The sequence below is a fragment of the Ptychodera flava genome, chromosome 17 (assembly GCF_041260155.1).
Source record: "Ptychodera flava strain L36383 chromosome 17, AS_Pfla_20210202, whole genome shotgun sequence".
Taxonomy (NCBI): domain Eukaryota; kingdom Metazoa; phylum Hemichordata; class Enteropneusta; family Ptychoderidae; genus Ptychodera; species Ptychodera flava.
In genome coordinates this window covers 3305719-3328967 of record NC_091944.1, presented here as the reverse complement: position 1 = coordinate 3328967, position 23249 = coordinate 3305719, and the positions used below count along the sequence as shown (strand labels likewise).

Sequence of the window (23249 nt, the reverse complement as noted above, 5' to 3'; positions counted from 1 at the left end):
ATGCTGTCCTTCACCCTATTTTGAGGTGTAAATTCTATCCCTCACCCTACTCTGTAATGAAAATTGTGTCCTTTACTAATTTTGCAATGAAACATTGTCTTCCGCCCTATTTTGCAGTGAAAATACTGCCCTTCACCCTATTCTGTAGTGAAAATGGTCCTTCAACCTACATTGTAATGAATTCAACTAGTGTCCTTCTCTATGTTCTGCACTATAATGTTGTCTTTCGCCCTATTTTGCAGTGAAAATACATTTGTGTAACGAACACGTTGGCCTTCAACCCATTTTGTACGTATCATATAGTCCATCAGCCTACTCTAGAGAGGTTATGCTGTCCTTCACTCAATTCTGGACTGAAGTACTATTCTTGCCATTTCTGTATTCAGAAATACTGTCCTTCTTAGTCCTTCACTGTCCTTCAGTGTCCTCGTTTAAGTTCAGGGCTAATAATTGGTATTTTGATTATGTATAGGAGATGAATAGAAATAAAACTCGACATACAAAAGAAAGGGATGAAGATATACACAGCTATTGTCCCTTTAAATTGTGCTTAAAAGATATTATTTGAGTATGCGTAACTTTAAATGGTTTCATCTTTCTGTATTGGACTTGACTGCAAAGCAGTCTTGTACTTTCTCTCGCATAGGCCATGTAAATAATGTCGGAAAAATCTCCTTCCTTTCGATGTAGAGTTTGAGATATTTAGATGGCACTGAAATGTATAGGGTGCTTGTATTAACTCCTACAGTCCCAATCCAATCTATAACTCTTTTGCAATTTGTCGTGATTCCAGCGTGAAGTCAATGGTTTTTTACTTTCAGAGGACAAATGGTTTTCCTTAATAAAAACTTTCTCTCTTTATTTCCCTTTCCAACAGACAACTTGGAGGACATGAAACGTCTCTGCAAAGGGGATAAGTTGACAGAAAGAGAACTAGAAACACTTAAACATCCCTATGATTTTTTCTATAAGTTAAGTTCAAAGGGTTTCATTCATGAAAACGACACAAAACTGGTGGATACTCTGCTGCATAAAATTGGTCTGAATGCTATGGTAGGAATGTATTTCACGCCCTCTGCAAATCAAGGTAATTTAATACTAACGTGCTCATTACGTTTATTTCATTTCTTGAGGTACTTTGACTTTGTTCAGTTCAACTTTAGATTCTTTCAGTTACCCAGAGTATTTCAAATCAGACAACAGTTGATAAAAATAAGAGCATTAATAAAAACGAAAGGACTGTCAGTTTTGAACATCAAGTCAATGATGAAGCGAGTGTAAAAACCACTCTCGGAAAAGATTGACGTGAAACGCGACAATTTCATGTCGAAAACAATTGCCAAATGACAAGAGAACATGTGACATCATGATGACGCAATAGTAGCACGCATAAAGTCATGACGTGTACCTGTATTAGGCTGGTGTAATCACACTGGTATGAGTAAGGATAAGAAATCAAATTGTACTCATACTCAGGATACTAACTTATTGCTAATTTTTGACAGGGGTCTCTTCTAATCCAACGGTGGGAGGAAGTTATCAAAGTCAACTCTTTCCTTCAACCCAGACGGCTCCATGCAGGAGTTCTGAAAGTCAGAGTGATGCGTTTGATACAGAACAAATTAAATTTCCACGACAAACTACAGGCGGTAAGGAAATGCATTTTATAGTATTTTTCTTTATGTTCTCCTTTCCCCAGCTATGATTTACTAATATCCCCCCTTTCAAATCATAAAGAATAATAGAAAAGTTCAATTAAAAGAGAGAAAATGTGCGGAGTGTATCTGGTGCAACACTGCTTTGTTCAGAATGTTCACTTGACCGAAGCAAAAACGTGTGAAATGCTGGGATTAAACGTAATCTAGATCCGCTCAATGTGAGAAAGAAATCACACTTTAAAAGGTAAATGTGTCCATCAAGTTGAATCAGTATACATATATCTTTGACGTTACGCATGACGCTTTTGTACCTACGATCACATCAGTTGAATTTACCTATTTGAATACATATACCGGTACTACATGGAGAAAATTGATATTAAATGAGTAAATGCTGATACCGTGCCGATACAAACAGGTCAAAATTTGTCATATGTTTTTGTTTTCACAAAAAATGATGTGATGATGCAGGCTTTTATGTTGCTTTGCTTTGATTTGGTCCTTTTGAGCTGATCCAACAACAGCGATTCACATGGCTTAAAGTTTTCCTGTCATTTTATATTATTCCTCCCAATTCACTGCTTTTGTTTTCTCCAATGCCTCACCCTACACTTCACAATACCCTTTCTTTACTTTCTCATATTGACCACTTAGACACAGAAGCAATATGCAGTATATAAGGCGCCATCCTTTGGTGACTTGAAAACCTTTGTAATGCAGCCATATTTTTAGAGTATGGTGGGGATGATTGCCGTATTTCGTCAATTTATACTTGCAGAATTTCACCTATGCTATAAAACTTTTGTATAGTGTTTACTTTGAACAATCTCTAAGGTCCTTGAATAATGTTGCTGCTTTCTTTACTTGTTGGTCAAGAAATCACAGAAAAATATTACAACAGAAACATACATTTCGAAGGGGTATAAACAGCTTATCCTAGCTCAGATCGAATGATGTACTCATTTATACACAATGCATGTCTCCTGTCTCTTTAATATTCGTCTCAGAAAATAGGCTTATTACAGGGCACCCCTTATGCCCTGGCACCTCTTATGCCCCTGATTATTTCTTCGTGTGAGCAGAGTGTATTTCACAAAATTCATTTCTATTTTCAATCATCATGCAAAATAATTTGGCTATACACTTAACAATCGTTTTGTTTAATATTTTGACTGCCACAGGAGTTTTATTCAATCCAAGCGCAACTCAAACCAGACAAGACCATTATACAGCAAATGATTCGTCGCAACAAATCCCTGATGGTTAGTTTATGTACTCTTTATATTCATGATACTAAGATATTCTGTTACTTCCAGTGATGGTGTTGGTCACAGCATAGGCATAGGCATAGTAAAAATATTTGCATGAAAAGACCGATGTAGTAATGCCTGTAAGGTGGGTAAACTTGCTTGTGTTTTAGGGGATACCACTGATATTCACAAAAAAGGTATTTTATTGTAAGAGAAATTATATAAATGTTACACCCAGCCAAAGATCATGACTACAACCAGATTGTCATTTACAGAGCCACAGTCCTTACAGTGTGGCCAGAACTTCAGTGTTGTGTTCTGTGTAACAAGTCTGATGAAGACTTGCCTCAAGTCAGCAGGCTTACACTATAAACTGACGCCGCCTTGTTTTGTAAATATGGTAGAAACAGGGTCAGGTCAAGTTTTCCAAGACCTTTCCAGGCCTAGAAATTCACGCCGCAATTCTTTACGGTCCTACTGTAAGAATGTTAAATGTAGTAACGTTGTGGCTCTTGCATTTCACGTTGGATGGATTGTTGACCTAATCTGAATGCATTCACGGACTATGCGCAGATACTCGAAACATTTATGGGTTATTCTGCTTATTGACCAAAATATATTCCATCAATTTTAGTAAAAATAAAGGACTGTGAAATTTTTTACGCAGTCTCCGAGCGGCATGTAATTTCTTAGGCGTACTGTGTTAAATAATGTCGAGTTTAGCGACCAATTTTGGTACGCTGAGTTTCTAATTACCCGAAATAAGATTCAGAACTGTTGGCCGAAATTTGGAATTGCTTGTTATGATAAACTATTCAAATCTCTAGCCCAAGGTCTTTGTCAGTCATTGGGAATTCTGTAGTACGCCTACGAAGCAAACCCTTGGACAGAGTGTAGTACTAGCTGTCCGTGCATCATTATTGACTTCATCTCTGCTGGCAATCTTTGTTATTTTTTTCTGCCATCCTTGCTTTGAATTTTTTCCTAAGGCAAACTCTCGGAATCTTTTCCCCCGAAATCTTCCCCCCCAAATATCGAAGGCCCTTGTCTAAGGACAGTTGCACGAGGACTGGTCGCTCGACCAATAAGAAAACCTGACAAGATACTAAAAAACGCACCTATCTCTAAGTAATCTAGATCCAATGCTGCAATCACAAGTTGAGCAGGAGAAATTCACAATTTGAAAACAATATTCAATCGATGCAATTCAACTAAATATATGTCTTGTCTGTGAAATAAAATTAGAGGCATACAATCATTTCCCATTGCAGTGATTTTGTTCTTCTGACTTGTGTACTGAATCACAATAAATCGCTTAACATTCCATGACATCCAGCAGAAAAAATGAAAAACCCGGCAGAAAACATCCTGTTTCTTAACAAACGTTTCTACTGTTGGGCGTACATCAAAATTGTTAGGGTTAATCTTTTTAATTACAACTTTACCGTCTGATTTTGGTAGCATTTTTTCAGTCCTTTAATGAACACCACTACGTATTATTACTGACGAATTATGGCATATTTTTTGAGGAAATGAAGTCTTGGTTAACCATTGTTACACAGACTATAATCTGTGATATAGAGATGCATGGATAGTTGGAACACCTCTGCATGTGATCATCACAGGGACAGCTTGGACCTAAATTTATATTTTTTTTGTGCTTTCCTGTCTTTAACAGGAGCTTTACCGAACAAGAGAGAAATTCTAGGTAAATATCTGGAGGACAAGTACAAACGTCACTACTCTAAACTCCTACCAATTCCTTGGAATGATGACGTTCATCTCAATCTTCATGAAGTATACACAACGCTGAAAGTGAAACAAGTGAAGGGAGGAGCTAGTGACTCTTAAAATGGGCACAGCATTAGAAAATCTTCATGACATGTTTAAAACATCTGATACCAGGCGTATAAGGATAGAGGGCGCACCAGCTATGGGAAAGTCAACTCTCTGTAGAAAGTTAGCTTACGATTGGTCTTGTGGTGAGTTACAGCAGTACACCCTGCTTTTCTTTCTGGAAATGAGACACATAGCGAAAAATAACATGATTGATGAAATATTCAATCAGCTCATACCAGATGACTTTGACCTTTCCATGCAAGAGCTTTCAGAAATAGTTTCACAGAACATACACTCTGTTTATTTTTGTGTGATGGTTTAGATGAACCTGATGAACGTCAGGTGGTAAGTTCTGAAATTCCAAAGCTTATTTCAGAGGATCTGTATTCTCGGTGTACAGTTGTTATCACAACAAGACCACAACTTTGCAACAAGTACTTGAACATGTGTGATTTGTTTTTGCAGGTAAAGGGCTTTACAGCAAAACGGACAAATGAGTACATTTTAAAATATTTTAAGAATAAAACTAAAAGAGGTAATTTACTGATCAAAGAGATTAAGAAACAGAAAGAAAGTAATGCTTCTATTACAGATCTTTTGAGAAACCCGTTACACGTTTCATTTCTGTGCATTCTTTGGGAATATCATAAATTAGAAGATGATCACTTTCCAGAGACACTCACTGAATTATACTCTGAGATACTGGACTGTATACTGAAAAGATACTGTGCCAAAAATCAAAATTGAATTACACAATGGTGAGGTACCACAGAATATTCTTCAAGATAGAAATGCACTGGCCTTAAATTCTTATTCAGCTTACAAAAACAAAAAGAAAAGTTTTGATAGGTCAGATATTTCCTCCACAGCGTCTCTTGATTTTGGATTATTAGTTAAAGATCTTGGACATGCAATAAGGAAATCCAAAGAAATATACTTTTTCTATCACTTGACATGGCTTGAATACTTTACAGCATTGCATATCCAGGTTCAACTGAAATCTAAAAACATCGAAATTCTTAATGAATTTTTTGAACACCCTCGCAAAAACTTCCAAATTTTGAAATTCATAGCGGGTATTGTCACCATAGAAGAAGGGAACTTGTTTTTCAAGTTATTAGGCGAGAAAATTAACAACATGCAGGAGACGCTGCGGTCACTAAACCCAGATTGCAAGAAGGTAAGACAGACATCAACGTCTCTTCGACACCTTTATGGTTATTGTATTAAGTGCTTGCTGGAATCAAAGTATCCTGGAAATTTCATCGAGAGTCTTGACATGTTAAACAAGAAATCTGTGATATACAGTCATGGAAAGATTAATACAGATGACATAGTAGAGCTCATAACACTGATGGAATTACTAGACTTAGGAAGTAACACATCAATCATGTTGGACAAGGAATGCTGCAGCTTTCAAAATTTCAAACATATGTTAAAACTCATTGGAAAAACCAGCATCCTGCTTGATACTCTGTCTGTGCTAGGATTTGAAGGCAAAAAGATCCACAGCTGTCTGGAGATACTAAAAGGAAATCCCATTCAAGTAAAATCTCTCACTATTTATTCAGAAACTTTGTGGACACTGACAGATAATGATAATTATGCATGTATAATAAAGAATTTCGTGGGAGAAAGTATAACTTTATCATCAAATGTTGATGCCGGAAATGGAGGAAATAACTCTGGGTTAAAAAATGTAATTGAAAGAATCAAAGAAAACACATCAGTGAAATGTTTCAAATTTAAATCAGATCAATGGGATGACATACTGCAGACAATGACACACAATGGTACACAAGATATTGTTTGCAGTATGGACTATAACTCTTCTATGACAGATGCATCAGTCAATGCTTTATGCACTTTCCTTGAAAACTGTGATACTACAGAGTCATTAAAATTCTACATGGTGGTGATGTGAACAGACAAATGTAATTCCGAAAATTAAAACAGCATTGATGAAAATAAGCCCCAGCTTGAAATCACTGCACTTTATGTATCCTAATGATGAATTGCACAATGCTTTGTCAGCTAACATGACATTGAATGATATAGGTATGCAGATCAGCAGTGAAACAGATGATGCATCAATTTGCAGTGTTATAAAACAGAACAAGTATGCCAAGTCAATGACAATTTATGGCTACTACTATTATTTTACTGATGAGATGTGTCAGAGCATAGCAGCAGCTCTGAGGGAAAACAAGGTTCTGAAACACTTGAAGATTGAAACCCTGTATGATGACAATGCATTGAGTGCTATGAACAATCTACTAATACCTGTCAGCAAAGAAATAGAAACAAATCAGATTACTCTGGATTCAATCACACTAAGGGTACTCATTGAGCAAAACAGCTCTAGATGTACTGAATTACAGTTAATAGTATCAAAGCAGGAAAAGCCAGACAATTGGTATCATCAAGTTTATCAATCAGTTAATACATTGTTCTCTCTTAAAACTAGAAAATATTCAGAACATCACTATCATCTCATACGCTACACCTCTGAGCATTCTTCTAATGCTTTGTAAATATAGAACAGTAGAAAGTTTTCATTTGTGTCCGGCAGAATGCCTGCTGTAGAATAACAGTTATGTAATATTCATAATTATTTTATTATTAAACTTCTTTTATTATTATTGTTATTTATTTATATTTTTTTCAACTTGTAATGCAATCAATTTTCTATACATAAATATGGATGTAAACTGTACAGTATTATATGTTAAATAATCTGTATATCATTGATGTACTACAATATTTATATTATATTTCCAGTTATTGTATGTTGAACATAACAGAATAATAAAGATAGTCATAAAGCAGTGCATAATTATACAATCATTACCAGTATATTTTGTCTACCTACATCATTTTAATTAGGCAACATGCAATGTCTGTCGGTGGAGCAAATGAAAATTGCTGGAAAGAGGCGGTGGAAAGTCCTACTCTTCTCCCATGATGCACTGGGGGTTGGTAGCACAGAGTGCAGCCACAGATCAGTGACGATGAATTGCTGAGGCTGAATGTACTCATGTATTATTGATTTTGTTATGGGTACTTTTCTGTCTAAATCACGATTGCCATAATTCTCTGCCATAGTCAATGTCATTGATGCAAGAGTACTGAAATGTTACACTGTTCTAAAGCCATTCAGTCTAAGAAGTGACATTAATCCTACTAGGTTTACTACAGCTAAGAGACTGCAGGTATCTGCTGTGAATGAAATAAATTTACCTCTGTCTGTTACTTTAGGGAGAGGAAGGAGAAATTTGCGATATTTTCTGGTACAATAAGAATGAAAACATGGCCAAAATTCACACAAATACATTGTCCCTTACAGCTGACATTCAAACTTCATTTGAAATATTTCTGATCATGATCTCATAGTAGGACAGACAAAACTTTCTTCGTATTTATAAGACCTATCAGTATTACAACGACAAAACTATAATAAATCTGTGTATTTCTGTTTACTTCAAAGCAAGGCTACGCACCTCTGTAAATAATTTCGGGTATTTTTTGTTATTTTAGAAACACTGATATTCTACAAATTTGCCTTCTCTGGAAAGTAATGTTGGCATGCAAGCATAACATGAGCCATTTGGTCATGTAACCAAACTTGCGAGTTCAAGTTGCCATGCTTGAATGTCTAGCATATCTGAGCTATGGATGGAACCTTAGTGTATGCGAGGAAAAGTCAATACTGTATTGCGATGTATGATTGATCTACAAAATTGAATGACATAAAAATGTTACAAAAAAGCTAACGTCTATATATATTAAACTAACCACAAAAAAATCCACTCCTGTGACAAGATCTTTTTAGTCCCTAATAAAAGTCTGTATAGTTATCTATGTCAGCAAAGACAGCACTGAGTGTTTTAACACTAACCTGTACCAGTATGTTGATGTGTACAATATGCGCACACTGAGAGAGGTTACAGAGTCTACATTTCAAGCTAGCATCAGTGCCCTGTTGTAATTGACAGGACACCGGCCTTTGCATACATGCATATGGCATGGTCTGAAATTTGTGTATATGTCTTTACGTACATGTACTCTCAGATGACAGTGGTGTTATTTCTGAAATTACTACAATTTCCATATATTATCAATTGAGAACTCTGTGACCAGTGTTAAAATTCAACATTGGATACACATGTGTCTCTATAGTCTTGTTTTACAACTATGGCCACAGCAATCAACGTTTTGAAAATTCTCAATTAGATTCTGCATACTGTATGTCCTCACTGACACAATACATGTCATATACATACCATAAAGAAATATATAACATGGTTGCTTCGGTTTTGGCATGCACTAGTGGTGTGTTACGGTATACCTAACAGTTATATGACATTTATATGAAATTGGATGCACAGTAGCAAGAGTTATTGTGTTGGAAGTACACTGTGTCACTCATCTATTTTCAACTTTGACCCTTTCAACGTGAAGTTACAATGGCATGATGTACCCTCATATGATATTTCTAATTTGAGTACTAGTGTTACATTTTCTTAATAACATGTCTGAGTGCGCCCTCAAACTGACAAATTCATTGCATTAATCCAGGAAATTCAGGATTTTTTTCAGCCTATTAATACCAGTATGTGTAATATGTACAATTTTCTTTCATTAGAGAGAATTTGATTCAGTCATTATTGTGTCAATTTGGCTCAGCGGGTGAACTGATTACATGTATGTCAGAGGAAAATGTTAGTTAATTACAGATTTCTTGAGTTAATTTAAACGTTTTTTCTCTAGATGGGCTGCTTCTTCAATTGTTGTGTACTGTGATTAAAATAAAGTTGAAAAAATTTAACTAAAAGGTAAATAATTACCTTCACTTTCATAAAATTGCAGCCCTGGAATTAAGGTCGCATCAGTTAACTTCAAATAATCTATCACATTTGCAATGACTACACACACAGACAATTTCATACCCCTCATTTGCTGTCATCAATAATGGCCGACCATCCAAATGGTACCTAGAAATAGAAATTCAGGAAGAAAGTTGTAATGAAAGACACAAAATAGATTCAGCTGATATACCCATGCTGCACAGCTGTAATGACTCAGTAACAATTCACGACCCAAAGAAATGCACCAAGAAATAACAGGATATAATTGCTGACTTAAGACAAGTACACTGTTAAGCAAGTTTAGCACAAAACTACATGTACACAGGGTATGTGGTCATACATAAACATATGGCAATTTTTTGCAGTTGTAACAAATTTGCAAAATTACTCTAAAACTGTACTGATGATTTTTAAATTCACACATTTCTGGTCACCCTTATACATTGGGTAATAACAGGTGTCAAAGACCAATAAAGGTCGACAATGCAGTTTGTTTCAGGAATCTAGAAACAGATTCTTGGATCATCAAATTTTCATAATAACCTTGCCGGGCAGGTGCTTGTGTTGTAACACACCTCATCCGCAGTCTGTATTCTAATTCGCCAATTGATAGTCACGTGGGATGCGTTCTTTTTGTGCTGATCCACGTAAACGACGTCATCAGGCATCATTCGTTTGAACTGTTGCCTGCCAGGCATCAGTTCTGAAAAATGATGCCCGCTGACGTCTAAAACGATATTTGACGCGAACGCGGACCGGAATGTAAACAAAGAGTCGTCTGCGGCCGATCGAAACGATAATCCAGAAATTTCTTGGTTTATCCTACTTTCTGAAGAAGAATTGAATGCTTTGGTTTCCAACAAGGACTCGATACGGATAAAAACTATAATCAAAGGTGAATTGAACGTTTTGCAGAAGTATTGCGGTCTTTTTAGGAAAAACTTTTTCTTACTGAACCACTCCAACATATTACATCATAGACCTACATGCGACAAGTTTTGTGTATAGTACGTTCTTATGCATGGCTACGGATGAGGTGTGTTACAAACACATATTGACTGGCATGAGGGCAACAGCATACGTCTTTAACCCCTCGGGCCTGTGAGTCACCCTCAAAAACATACTGTTTCCCTCGGCCTACGGCCTCGGAAACAGTCTGTTTTTGGGGGTGACTCACAGTCCCTCGGGGTACAGACGTATGCTGTTGCCCTCATAGCCAGTCAATATGTGTATATTGATTCCGTTTCGAAGCCTTTTGGGATAACTGAAGTTGTCATGGTCTTGTTTTAATGAAAATCTACATTTTATACTTTCCGCTAAATAGAGGAAAATTGACATAGCAGCAAGATTTAATTTGAAATGTTGGTAACTTTCAGGTACATATTAAATACCAACTTTGTATGGTGACTGCTTAATTCTATTCTTGAATAAACAGACAGAGAGACTATGGAATGTGCAGCTTTCAAAGAATATTTGTGATATCAGGATTTTATCAGCAACATGCAATTCACTGACCTTCATATTTGACCTTGTTGAATGTGGTACACGGTGAGGTGGACAAACAGCTTCTTTCTCACCTCCCATTCAAAACACACGCCGGTGACAATTTAAAATATTGGACTCAAAGATATGTTTGGAAGTTTTGCGCTGCGACGAGAATCGATCTGCACCACGTGTTTTACTGTGTGCTGTGTGGGTTTGACGTGAGGACAGAAAACGGTCTTCCGGTTTGTTTGACAGTAGGGGCCTACATATTCTTTTCTCCAAGGTTAAACTGTCAACATTCAATGTTTATGTCTCTACCTTCGTTGTTTATTTTATTTTTTTCGACGTAATCAGTTGAATTCGTCCTGCGTTTTCTGACACATTAATTTGCATTTCTTTATTTGTGCTGTCAGGGTAATTCATCGACTGATAGCAATATTTGTTAATATTCTGTGCATGTACAGCGACAAATTTTAACTGCCAACTTTTCTTCTATGTTTCAATTATTTTAAAGGGAAACAAGGATGATGATCAATAAATAACAAAATAGAAAAAACGCAAGTCACGAGTTTGAAATAAGTGTACCTTTGGAGTTTTTTAGAGAGAGCTAATGGCAACATGTACAGGATAAGCGTACCACCCGATAACTGATGTCCTTGTTCAAAACTGAATTGTGGCGAGTCACTTACAAAGAGAACGGTGTGGAAAATAATTTTAAGATGTTGTTGTTCTGGTTTTGTTTTTGTGTTTATCTGTTGAGTTTTGTTGACTTTTCCGCAAAAGGGAAACAAGACCAAAAGCCACCATTTTCTAACCAGTGACAGGAGCAATACAAGCTCTTTCTCAACTTCCTTTTTTAAAAAGAGCTTACTCGATCTGACATCAAGGACCTGGTATCAAAAGGAGAATGTAATAAATCATAGTTTCTGACTCTCGAGGGTCTAAGGTAAATTCGCAAATCCGTTTGTGTTGAAGTGCGGGCGCCCTCTGTTGGCAGTGTATTCGGTTTGTGTTCTATTGCTGGTTCTACTGCTTGTTATAGTGGGTCAATACATTATACTTACTTGGAGGGGGTCGTTTCACCAATTTGTGAGGTTGTAAGTTCATGTCTGGTACTATCACTGGACAAACATTGTTTAGATATTAAATTCTACAATAAATTTTCTTTGTGGAATGTTTTATTTATACGGTAAATCAAATAAAGGCAAAACAAATTAAGCGCAAATTTTCAAAAGATAAACATTCATGTGAATGTTATAAAATGACACCAGACGTTAATGATTGTTTATTAATTTATTATTGTCTGATCATATCGTTGAGTTCCTGTGGGAAGTCGCTATTCGTCTTTCTATTGTCATTTTTTTGCGAAGCACGGAACACTGAACTCTCCCATTTATTTATCACCTAGTAAACGGGCTATCAGTGCTCTAACTTTTATGGTACTCTAAATAGCAAACACACTCTCTACTCAGGAAGATCAATGTTCATTTTCAGAATCATCATGTTTCATTCGTTAAAGTCTAAAATTTGGGGAAGTGGATGAATCAAGGACCAGACAGATGGTTTGAAATCAAATGCAACTTATTTCAAATGCTTACTGAAGTGTAGCCACAGAATGCACAACTTATATTTTATCATCTAAATACTTTTTTAATTTTGCAACTCAAATTTTGCCGCCGCAAATATACGCATGTTAAGCGCCTGAATTTAATCGATTAAGTTCATCGCCAAGGATTGGAATAGTGACATTTTCAAAGACAGTATGGTTTCCAACGAGAATCCAAAACATCTCCCCGAAGGTTGGGTGATGCTGTTTTGGTAAGCAAAATGCAAAATGATACAACTAATGGGGCTCTAACATAATGACGCCTGCTTAAAAGTCTTTATAGCTCGCCTTTTGGAATAGCGCACACAAAACTACAACCAAACGCGTCGGATAGCCATTTGTCTCCTAGGGAGCCATGTTGCTGAAAGATTCAAGTTCCAGCTTCATGCAAGTTGGCAAAAGGCACACATGATGACGACACATATGTGCAAAGAGTAAGTCTGTCGAGAAATGAAGTATCCGAACCTAGCCATCGGCAAAGTTCATCGCTATAGATATTAACGGCACACCATCGCTCAAACGTTTACATACATGCTAAAACATACTAACGTTGTCAAGGCGTTGTCAATCCCAACTATATTTGTATGTTTGCTATTGATTTTAATGCTTCATTAAATAAATTGTCGCCCTCCAAACTTACCACTTGTATAAAAGGCTATATCTCCAGAGTCTGACTTCCATCACCTTGTGTTTTGAAATGTTTGGAAATAAAGAATGGTGGTTTTTCATGCTACCTACATCTGAATCAATGGCTTGGAGACTGGTATATGGCAATCACAATTTAGCACATACAAGTATTAGGGGAAGAGAAAGAGACACTTTCGAGCGACTTTGCGTTCACACGTGACAAACTTTCCCCGAGAATCACAGAGTTTATCTTTAAATTAAGTTTCAATGCGCACTTTTATGTGGACAGTATATATTGAGATATATTACCCTTAGAATTGCCGAGGAGGGCGTAGAATTATAGCATCACATGTAAAAACTATCGGATACTACCATAAATAAAGAGTTAAAGGTGCTTGTAAGGGCAGAGCATACTGATAAACTCATATCTGACATACTGATATATAATTTATTGTTTATTGACATGTGCATGGTTTATTTTCCACTAAATGTAAACTCATATACACAAAACGCATGAATGCGTATGGCTCACGTCGTCAGCCGAACGATTCTCTGACGAGGGCACTTGTTGTATCCCTCGTATTCCGGCGTCTTGCTTCCATCAATTTCAGCGGTTTCTCTATTGAAGCGGATTTATCTCCTTGCTCAAAGTATTTTTACTTCTAACATTTTTTTCATCCATGAAGTTAAACTTACATAAACCGGTAATGCAAACAAACAATGTTCTCTCATGACGGGTGACAAAAGAGACCATGCTTGGAGTTATAGTTATTTTACATCGTAACTTTTCACCATCTGCTGACAGTGAGTGAGTCCTTTACCCTAACCACTGTGCAATGGTACATCCTCAATAATAATAGCAAATATATTCAGCATAGAACGGCTCCCAATTTAAATACAGATTAAGATTTTCGCAAAAAGGGTTCAATTCTAACTGTGAATATTTCTTTGTCTGTTCATTTCTAAGTGCCAAAATAATATTTCTTTGTTGATTTCCTTCAAAACAGTATACGAAGGCAATAGTATTAAGTGATACGATATGTTTCCAGATGATTATATGAAATTAGATATTTAGCCACTTTATTGGTGAATCTACTTGAGGGTCTGACTCCATCAAAGCTGTTATAAACCTACTGCTCCGTTCACGGAGTCTCGGGATTTCATGGCCTTGGCTTTTTTACTCAGTGACACCCACAGGATGAGATACATTGCTATGGCACAGACTTTGAACACGATCTGGAATGTCAACAGTTTCAATCGGTAGTCGAAGAGGTCGTATATCCAACAGGTACTGAACATGCTACATTCTGATACTCCCCAGAACAAACACGCTGAGTCGATGATGTAACCCATATAAAGAGGCGTAGGTACCCAACCTGAAAGAAAAAGTTGACAGAAAACTAAAGTTTTAGATTGGTTCAGGTGTTTCGTTCGGTCTGTTCTGCATTCCTTAATTTCTGAAGATCCTTCATTTGTTGTATTTTGGCGTCGATACTCTTGCCAAAACAAAAACGTGTCCTTGTTTAATATTTGTTTTTCACAAAATTAATACATGTATCTGATGACATGTCTTCAAGCTTCATCTGTGTTCCATTACCGTAAAGCATGCACAAAAGACAATCATCTGGAAGTAAACAGTGTGGTTTTGTCTTTGCCAGTAGTCAGCTGAAGTAAATACAAAAGATTATTAAAGCTTGAGAATGAATGATATTATTTGACATATACATACTACACATTAAATATTGTCGCTGTCGTGACTTAATGGAATATTACACATTGATCTGACACGGTATGCTAATCGTCTATGCTACTTTGATGCCAAGGTACATTCGAATTCCTTTCACAGAAAAATTTCGTAAATGTCGCAGAATTGACTTACCGATGATTTGAGAGAAGAACTGTCGAATACCAACGGCGAAGGGTTTGTCCTCTGGAGCAACAGCGCTGAATAATAGAAATTTTATATAACGTCTTATAAATGGAAAGTGTACATTCATCACTACTGACACTAGTATCATAGACTATATGATCAGATAGTAATAGCGTGCATAGCTTTATTTGGCGAGCTTTCCTAAAGGATCTGCCGCGCATAGCAGATAAGTCTATATTTGAAGAGGCTACATGCATATATAGTTTATGAAATCTGTTCGAATAGAGAACCTCGCAAAAATTATCTGGTTGATTTTCAAAACTACCAAGTTTTATCGACCAAGTCGAAAGAGAGCACATGTAGCTGTTCAGTACTATTACCACCTCATGATGACATTGATCAGAAAAGATGGTGCTAGACATACTTACCGTAAGGGCAGCACGATGAATGCAGTAACAGGTAACGCTGACAGGAAACTCGCGGCAGACGAGATAACTGTGAATATCTCTAACATTCTCCCACAGCTTTCTCTACAAATCCCACCTACAGCCGTTCCATCCTTGACAGTATCTCCTTCAGTCCGATCTGCAGAGTCGACACAACTACACGAGCTGAAGTTCTGCATTTGAAAAAGAGGAAATTAGTACTTTGATAGTCTATCTTAAATACAAATATAAAATACAAAATAAACACACTTACGACGTAAAAGTTTGGAAGTTTTCCTGCGCACGGACAAGTTTGGAAATAGCAACGAATCCATCACGTGTATGTGTACGAAAAACTACTAGTATTTCAATCCTTTTTTCTTATTCCCGTTCATTTTTTTCACATGTTCCTGAGGAAAGTTCATTCTATACACGTCATTGCAAATCATCTGTTGAAAATACGAATGTGCGCAGATGTAAACATGTATGTCTAGTGGATAGGTGATAATGTACGGCCATTTTAAGAAGAACGATTGAAACACGCCAAGTTTAAGGTACTAACACTGTAACCTGTCAAACCTGGGCCAGAGAAATAGCGAAACAAACAACAAAGATTTCTAAAGGTACATATACTTGTTTTCATAAAATTGTCAACAATAAAAACAAAGGCAATTATTCTCGGTGAATTGAGATTCAGTTAATGCAATTATTATTCAGTTTACGTGTTTCGTTTCAAAACCACATCATTTGACGTTAACGGCCACCCATCAGACCCATACCTTTGTGGTTATTGCTTCAGTACATCCAGCGAAACAAGGAGAGTAATACGTCAGGCCGTCACTGCCGCACACTGGATCGTACTCGGTGTCAGAACAACCACAGTTCATATTGCAATGCGATGCAAATTGGGATGGACCAAAGTCGCTGATGAGGTTGTTTCTGAAAGCTAGTTAAAATTCATGAAAATTAGACAACATCTGACAAGTCAGCTGAATCTCTAAACAGTTTTAAACGGGCATGTGCCCGCCATGTCTTGAATGTTGTGTAATATTGTATTGTATTTGCTTTTACTTATTGTACTGCGAATTATCTTTCTCAGCCTTGTTCTATCTTTGTCAATTTCAGTAGTTTATTTCAATTCGATTTAGATGTACTTCTAGAGAATTTTTTGGCGCAATGAAAATCAGCTACTACTTTGAAGAAAGCTGATTGGATGCCAATGAAGAATAAAGGAAGCTCTTGGATAATTGTGCTATTCAGTGACATGAAATGATTTCCCACTCTCGATTGTTAGTGATATTATTATTACGAAGAAGGAAAACAACGGTATCTATTGATCACACTGACATTATTTTTTATACTGAACAAAGTTATTTACCAAAGATGTTTTGAAATACATCATATTGGGTTTCCTAGAACACTCCACTTTGACCTTTGTACAATGTTGTTGTTTACAGATGAATGCTAGCCCCGACTACGTTCAGTAACCGTTTATAACAATTGAAAACATTGGATATTTCACACGTAGATGCTGCGTAGCTAAATTTACACTTGGCATTTCGATATATGAACTTTTGTAAATGATCTAGATGGACTTTATGTAACCAGCATAATAAAGTTTTAAAAATCACGATAACGTAGCGTATTGGCAATTTTTACGATAGATATTTTTGAAGATATTAAGTAAAATATCTGAAGTATTACTTCAGTATAATTGTTCATTATTACATATGTGCCACAGTTTACTTGCACCATAGCGAATACTTCCGGTATTTGAATTGCAGTTATACAAAAACATTATAACATTTATTTATGTTAATGAGTTTTCACTAATCTTGACCCGGTATTGTTTGTAAACACAAAAATTGTCATCTGCAAGATTTCTTTCAGTTTGGTTTGTTGCAAGTTATTAGTTACCGCACAATGAATGGCATAACTGATAAAAACTACGACAAAGAAAACTGCATTTATTTATCTTAGTGTGAGGATGACTTTTGTTTATCTGGAAAAGCAGTTTGTTATCAGCAGAGCAAGATCGACATTAACGGACGACGTTAGCTCAGCGGAGCCACTACCGGGTCCAAGTACATGTACTTTAAAGTCAGAACGCCATGATAGAAATCAGACTGTCTAATGTAGCGAAGGTGAAGAGAAGTGTAAAATGATACTATAACTGACAGGATTTTCATTTTCTTGAAACTTTCGCAAAAGTTCAGAGAGAAAATCATATACTGCGAAGAGAATCCAAAACATTTCGTTACAAATTTTTCATTTCAATATAAAACTGTTTATGTTCTTCCCCCTTTTGCAAATTCCCGTCAAAACTTTTCTGACAGTGTCTAAGTTGTGTTAGTTTGCTTTCTTCTTTTTTTGATTCAATTCTACATGGTAACTAGAACAATATGTCATTCTCCTTGCATATTACTGGCTGAAAATCATGCACATTCCTTCTGTTGGACTTCTCATTTTTTGCTGTTGGGCTAAAGTCATCAAAGTTAGAGATTTGAATAAAATCAGATATTTTCTCGTAAGTTTTTCGCCACTATCAGAACTTTGTACCTTTGTTATACATCTTTATATAGACGAAAGCAATCGTAAATTGAATCTGAAATGTCTCTCACCTAAAAGATGAATTGGTAAAATCCGAGTATGGAACCGATACCCCGACAAAAACGTCTTGGTCACAGGCTACGAACAGCAGTGGGATTGGCAGTAACACATTGACCACACCCAGTACGACCAGAGCTTTCGCCGTCGACAATGGTGATAGTTTCTTGTAACGCATAACTACACCACCGAGAAGAATTCCAAACGATGATGAAAGTACCAAAACAATACCTGTAAGAAATCATGTAATGGGCATGTAGTAATATAAACCCATTTAAACAGGGCTTTTATGCATAAATAATAAAATATCACTATTTATGAGCATATCTTTACGTTGTATTTTAAGTGGTGGCAAACGTGTGGGTGCAGCATTCAGAGTGGGCCTATGCCATGGAGGTTTTGATTTGCTTGCTTGTGTGTGCCCGTTACAATTATTGGCACTCAGTTATCCATCACTTCAAAGTTGAAGTTAATGTAATTGTATATCTTGTAAATTCACAGGATCTATTTCAAGTATTCATTTTGGAGTACAATGCATAGGAAATTATTTGGATCACACGAAGAATCTCATGAATTATTGGATGAAATTTGATTTTGACTTTGGCACTTTGTATGACGGTGAATTAGTATTATGATTAAAGTTGATAAGCGTGGCATACTGACTGCTGTCGTATTTTACAAATTTTTATCAATGTTTATATTTTAGCAATTAAACCATAAAACTCATTATATTTCAGCTCTGCATTGCTCATAAAGATGATGTTCAGTTCTGCTAACAGTTTTATGGGCGTGGAATACTGATTATAAGCTCATCTGAATATTTGACAGACCACAGTAACTTGCTGGATTAAAGCAACTTACAGTATTCAATTTATTGAGAGGCATGAGGTTTATTTGTCATGGTTAGGTTCGGTTACGCTGCATGGATGTTACATCATAATTAATTACGAACAATTTGCATATAAAATAATTAACTGTAATTAAGCTTAATGTAATAAGTAGCAGCATTTACTTTGTCGAGTCTTCATTGATACGTTGGTTATGGTGAAAATTAGTTTTGCAGAAGATCTAATATAGGCGCTACACGTACACAGTAATACTGATTGCCAATTCCGTTTGATAGCGCAAAACTTCTGATATTCAGTTGTTGTTGTTATTTTTTACTTCTCTTTAATCACTGACACTTTACTTTTAGTTTGACTGGTACACGATGGTAACAAAAGGCCGCCATCGGATTTCAGGTTTGGACAGAAGTGCAAAAATAGTCAATTCAGTGTAACTTGAGTATAACTTGAAAAATGGTTCTGGTTTTTGTTTTGTACATGATTGTCAAGCTCACTCTCATTGCAAATATATAAGTGCGTCTTATGATTATGTTTAGAATAGTTTTAGTTTAGTGTAGTTTAGCGTAGTTTAGTTTAGTTCAGTTAAGTGAATGTAAACTGTAGTTCGAACGTTCAGAGCAGTTTGGTTTCGTTTAGTTTAGCTTGGCTAAGCTTAAATTCTGTAGTTTACTTTAATTAGTTTATTTATTTATTTATTTCAGATTAAAGGATTACCCATTTACATGCTCAAATCGAGTTAAAATTACCCAATAAGGCTGTAATCTTCCATGGGGTCCTAATTAAACACACCGAATTAAAATCCAATAAGTGTTAAAAGACAATGAAGTCTAAAAGCATACAAAATAAAAATATATTTATAAAAAATCAACAAAGCAAAAAAGAATAAAAAACAAAAGTTCTATTTGTCAATATTATCCCTAATAAAACATTTCAGCCGAGCTTTAAAAATTTCAACATTGTGGCTACACCGAATATCATCAGGAAGTGAGTTCTAGAAACTTGAGGCACGCATAGAAAACGTCCTCTGGCCTGTTTGTGTACGGAATTGAGGGAGTAGCAATTACGAGTTAAAGCAGAGCGTGTCTGGTAACCACGAACATCATTTAATGGCACAAATTTATCAAAGAGATATGTTGGTGCAGTATTCATAAGACATTTATAGGCTAAAACACATGTAAAATAAAAGATGCGTTGTTTAACGGAAAAACATTGGCTGCTTCAAAGAGTGAATCGGTTGAGGTATTATACACTCATGGTCATGTGACACATTGTTCTCACCGTACGTTTATTATCGCAACACCAATTGTTCTTATGCAAATAAGTAACCATTACGGTTCATTGATATGGAAATTAGTAAACCTTACAGTTTAATGAATAGACTTCATTATCATATGAATACAGACGTAAGGTTTACTACTTTCCATATCAATGTACGCGTAAAGGTTTACTTATCTACATACAAACGAAAATCAAACATCTGGCAGATTTTACATGTGGCAACATTTAATGAACTAGCGAAATTACATTCAATGAAAATTGCATTTCAACTTATCACCGTGTTGGTTTTGAATGAAAATATGGCCTGATGAACTTGTGTACGAGGTTATTAAACGTAGTGGTATCTAACAAGCAGCACGGAGAATGGTACTCTTCAACTTTTACATCAACTTTTGTCACAGGTTGTGGGGATTGTAAAGCGTTAGACGCGGTTTTCTGCAGGAAATTGCTGATACGCAGTGTACGTGCGAAATTCTTCATCAGGACGATGACCAGTGCATTCTTTAAATAGTTGTTCATCGAAGCCCTTATTCATACAAAGAAGTTGCAGCAGCAACCTGAATTTAATGAAAATAATAATTGAAAAATGTTGCCGTCGAAAAGGAATGACATTCGAGTGGAAAGCAATGGAATCCCACACTTCAAACTCCGTTCAAAAGACAACAATCAGCGGGCGGGATAGACCCATTATATCGAACGTTTCAAACATTAATATTATCATGTCACATTAAACTGGCCTTTCAAAACACGATGGAAGAAACAATAACGATAACAGTCACGCCGGGAAAATGTGAGAAAATAATTGAAACTAACCTGCCCGAACTGCCGGTATGATATCCACATATTCCACACATCTACAAATGAATATTTCGCTGCTTTTAACTGGAGTTGTTTTTAGTTTCTCGCTTCGGGTGCGTCCCCATGCATCCGACACTGACACGCCCGATCCGGTAGACTTGCGTGTTTTTTGAAGTACGCGAGATCCTTATATTTCAGTCAATTTGTACTGTTCACGGCAGCAGGAAATCTTTCACTTTATGTTTGCCGTTAGGTAAAATCCTCTCTGTCATCCAGTGGTATAGCGTTATCAAACTGCGAGCAAACCGTTCCACTTCGCTTGATTACATTGTGTCGGAGATATACAAGTATGCGTCCATACTGGTGGCGTGGCCGATGCACAGTGACATGCACATGCATCATACCACGTGGCAAATTGATATGCACCTGGATCAGTGCAGTCAGTTTGTTAGCCAATGAGAAAGCTGTATTAAACTATCTATTGTGTCTGAATTTCAATCCCTAATGACACCAGGTGTTTTAAGGCGCAATGCAAATTGATCATTCTGATAGCACCGCACCACTAGGTCATGTTATTTTTCAAATTTCCTCTTTTTTGTGGTATAAGTAGGTAATTGTACAGGTTCTCGTTGTGTGTTTACAATTCTAAACCTCACAGCTTTAACTGGCAAATTGTAAACCGCACTCGGGATTCGGCCTCGTGCGGTTTACAACATGCCAGCTAAAGCCGTGAGGTTTAGAATTGTAAACCCACTCGAACCCGTACAATTACCTATACTAAAATCAACATTGTGAAGAACTCTCAGTGCTCTTTTCTGTAACTTATACACTTTCTCGATATTTTTTACAGATGTATTTCCCCAAACTACACAACAGTAATCAATAGCTGACTGTATTAAACCGAAATACAGAATTTTTCTAAGATGACATGGAATGAATTTGATTAATTTTCGAAGTAAATCTATTCTCTTACTCAGAGTGAGACATAAATCGTCAATATGTTTGTCCCAAGCAATAACATTGTCCAATGTAACACCTAAAATCTTCTCGAATGAAACACAAGAGATCTTACACACATTAGTTTAGTTTAGTTTTTACTTTAATTTAGTTTAGTTTAGTTTAGTTTAGTTTAGTTTAGTTTAGTTTAGTTTAGTTTAGTTTAGCTTAGCTTAGTTAAATTTATGCTGTTTAGTTAAGTTTAATTCAACCAAGTTTAGTTTAGTTTAAGTTCGTCCGGGCTACTATACAACACTTTAGTAAACTTTTGTTCAGTGTAGTTTTGATACGATTAATTTACTTTACATTAGTGTGCTGTAATGTGATGTGGTAGAGCGTGGCTATATTATGGTGTTCTATAGTTAAGTCTGCTGTAGTGTTATGCAGTGCAGCGATGTGTTATGCAGTGCTGTGTTACTTTACATCATCTTAGTCAATTGCCTGTCAGCGTGAATCGCTTAGGACCAATTAAAAGCAATTGAATTTTGATGATGATTATCTGTGAATTATTCACGATGACGCTGTGTTTTGTTTTTGCATGTGTAATTTTGTTCTAGATACACACAGGCGGTCATCCTTTGCCGCACCAATCATGGCCTTAGCTTACAACCACCCCAGATCCCTTTTTCAGAATTATAATCCCTTATCTCCACCTTGAATGTAAAAAGGTAGAAAGACAAACCTGTCAGTAAAGCTGCTTTAGCGGCAGGGACTCGGAATTGAATCTCGATATACTTGGTGAAATACGTTATCAATCCAGAAACAATAGCCATCTCACAGCTATAGGCAATGCATACAGACATCAAAGGCACATTGGTGAAGAGCCGACGAACTGCCGATGGAAACTCTGTAACAAGAAATATAATTACGAGGAAACTATCATTCTCATCTTTTTGCCTGTTTCAGAAAATTCACACCTGTAAGTCTCTTGTATTGATCACATTTTCATCAAAATCCTTTCTTGGTCCACGTATTCACACACACAGATATATTTTATTTTCAGAGAAGAATCGCACCCAATATGACACTGTGTGGCGTTTTTCTCTTCCCTGTTGTGTCTTATGAGGGTGATTAAATAAAACTTTCATATTTTTTAG

General features: G+C 36.3%; 1 protein-coding gene and 1 long non-coding RNA gene across 5 annotated transcripts in view; one reads left to right on the top strand and one right to left on the bottom strand.

Annotated features, from left to right (window-relative positions):
• LOC139115180 (solute carrier organic anion transporter family member 5A1-like) overlaps positions 1–23249 on the bottom strand; it is a 61218-nt gene that overhangs the window by 31822 nt on the left and 6147 nt on the right. Inside the window, exons 4-9 of one of the 4 annotated variants that reach the window (XM_070677103.1) lie at positions 22835–22999; positions 18250–18466; positions 16408–16567; positions 15632–15822; positions 15213–15277; positions 13990–14709 (exon numbers count right to left, since the gene is read on the bottom strand). In XM_070677103.1, the coding sequence (XP_070533204.1) occupies positions 14456–14709; positions 15213–15277; positions 15632–15822; positions 16408–16567; positions 18250–18466; positions 22835–22999 (1052 nt within the window). In that variant the 3' untranslated portion in view covers positions 13990–14455. Of the gene's footprint in view, positions 1–13989; positions 14710–15212; positions 15278–15631; positions 15823–16407; positions 16568–18249; positions 18467–22834; positions 23000–23249 lie in introns of those variants that run through there. The other 3 variants (XM_070677105.1, XM_070677106.1, XM_070677104.1) reach the window with 3 other exon arrangements.
• Positions 1514–7188, top strand: LOC139115165 (uncharacterized). Its single transcript, XR_011548065.1, has 3 exons — positions 1514–1649; positions 2840–2920; positions 4587–7188. It is a non-coding gene; the product is annotated as an uncharacterized lncRNA (long non-coding RNA).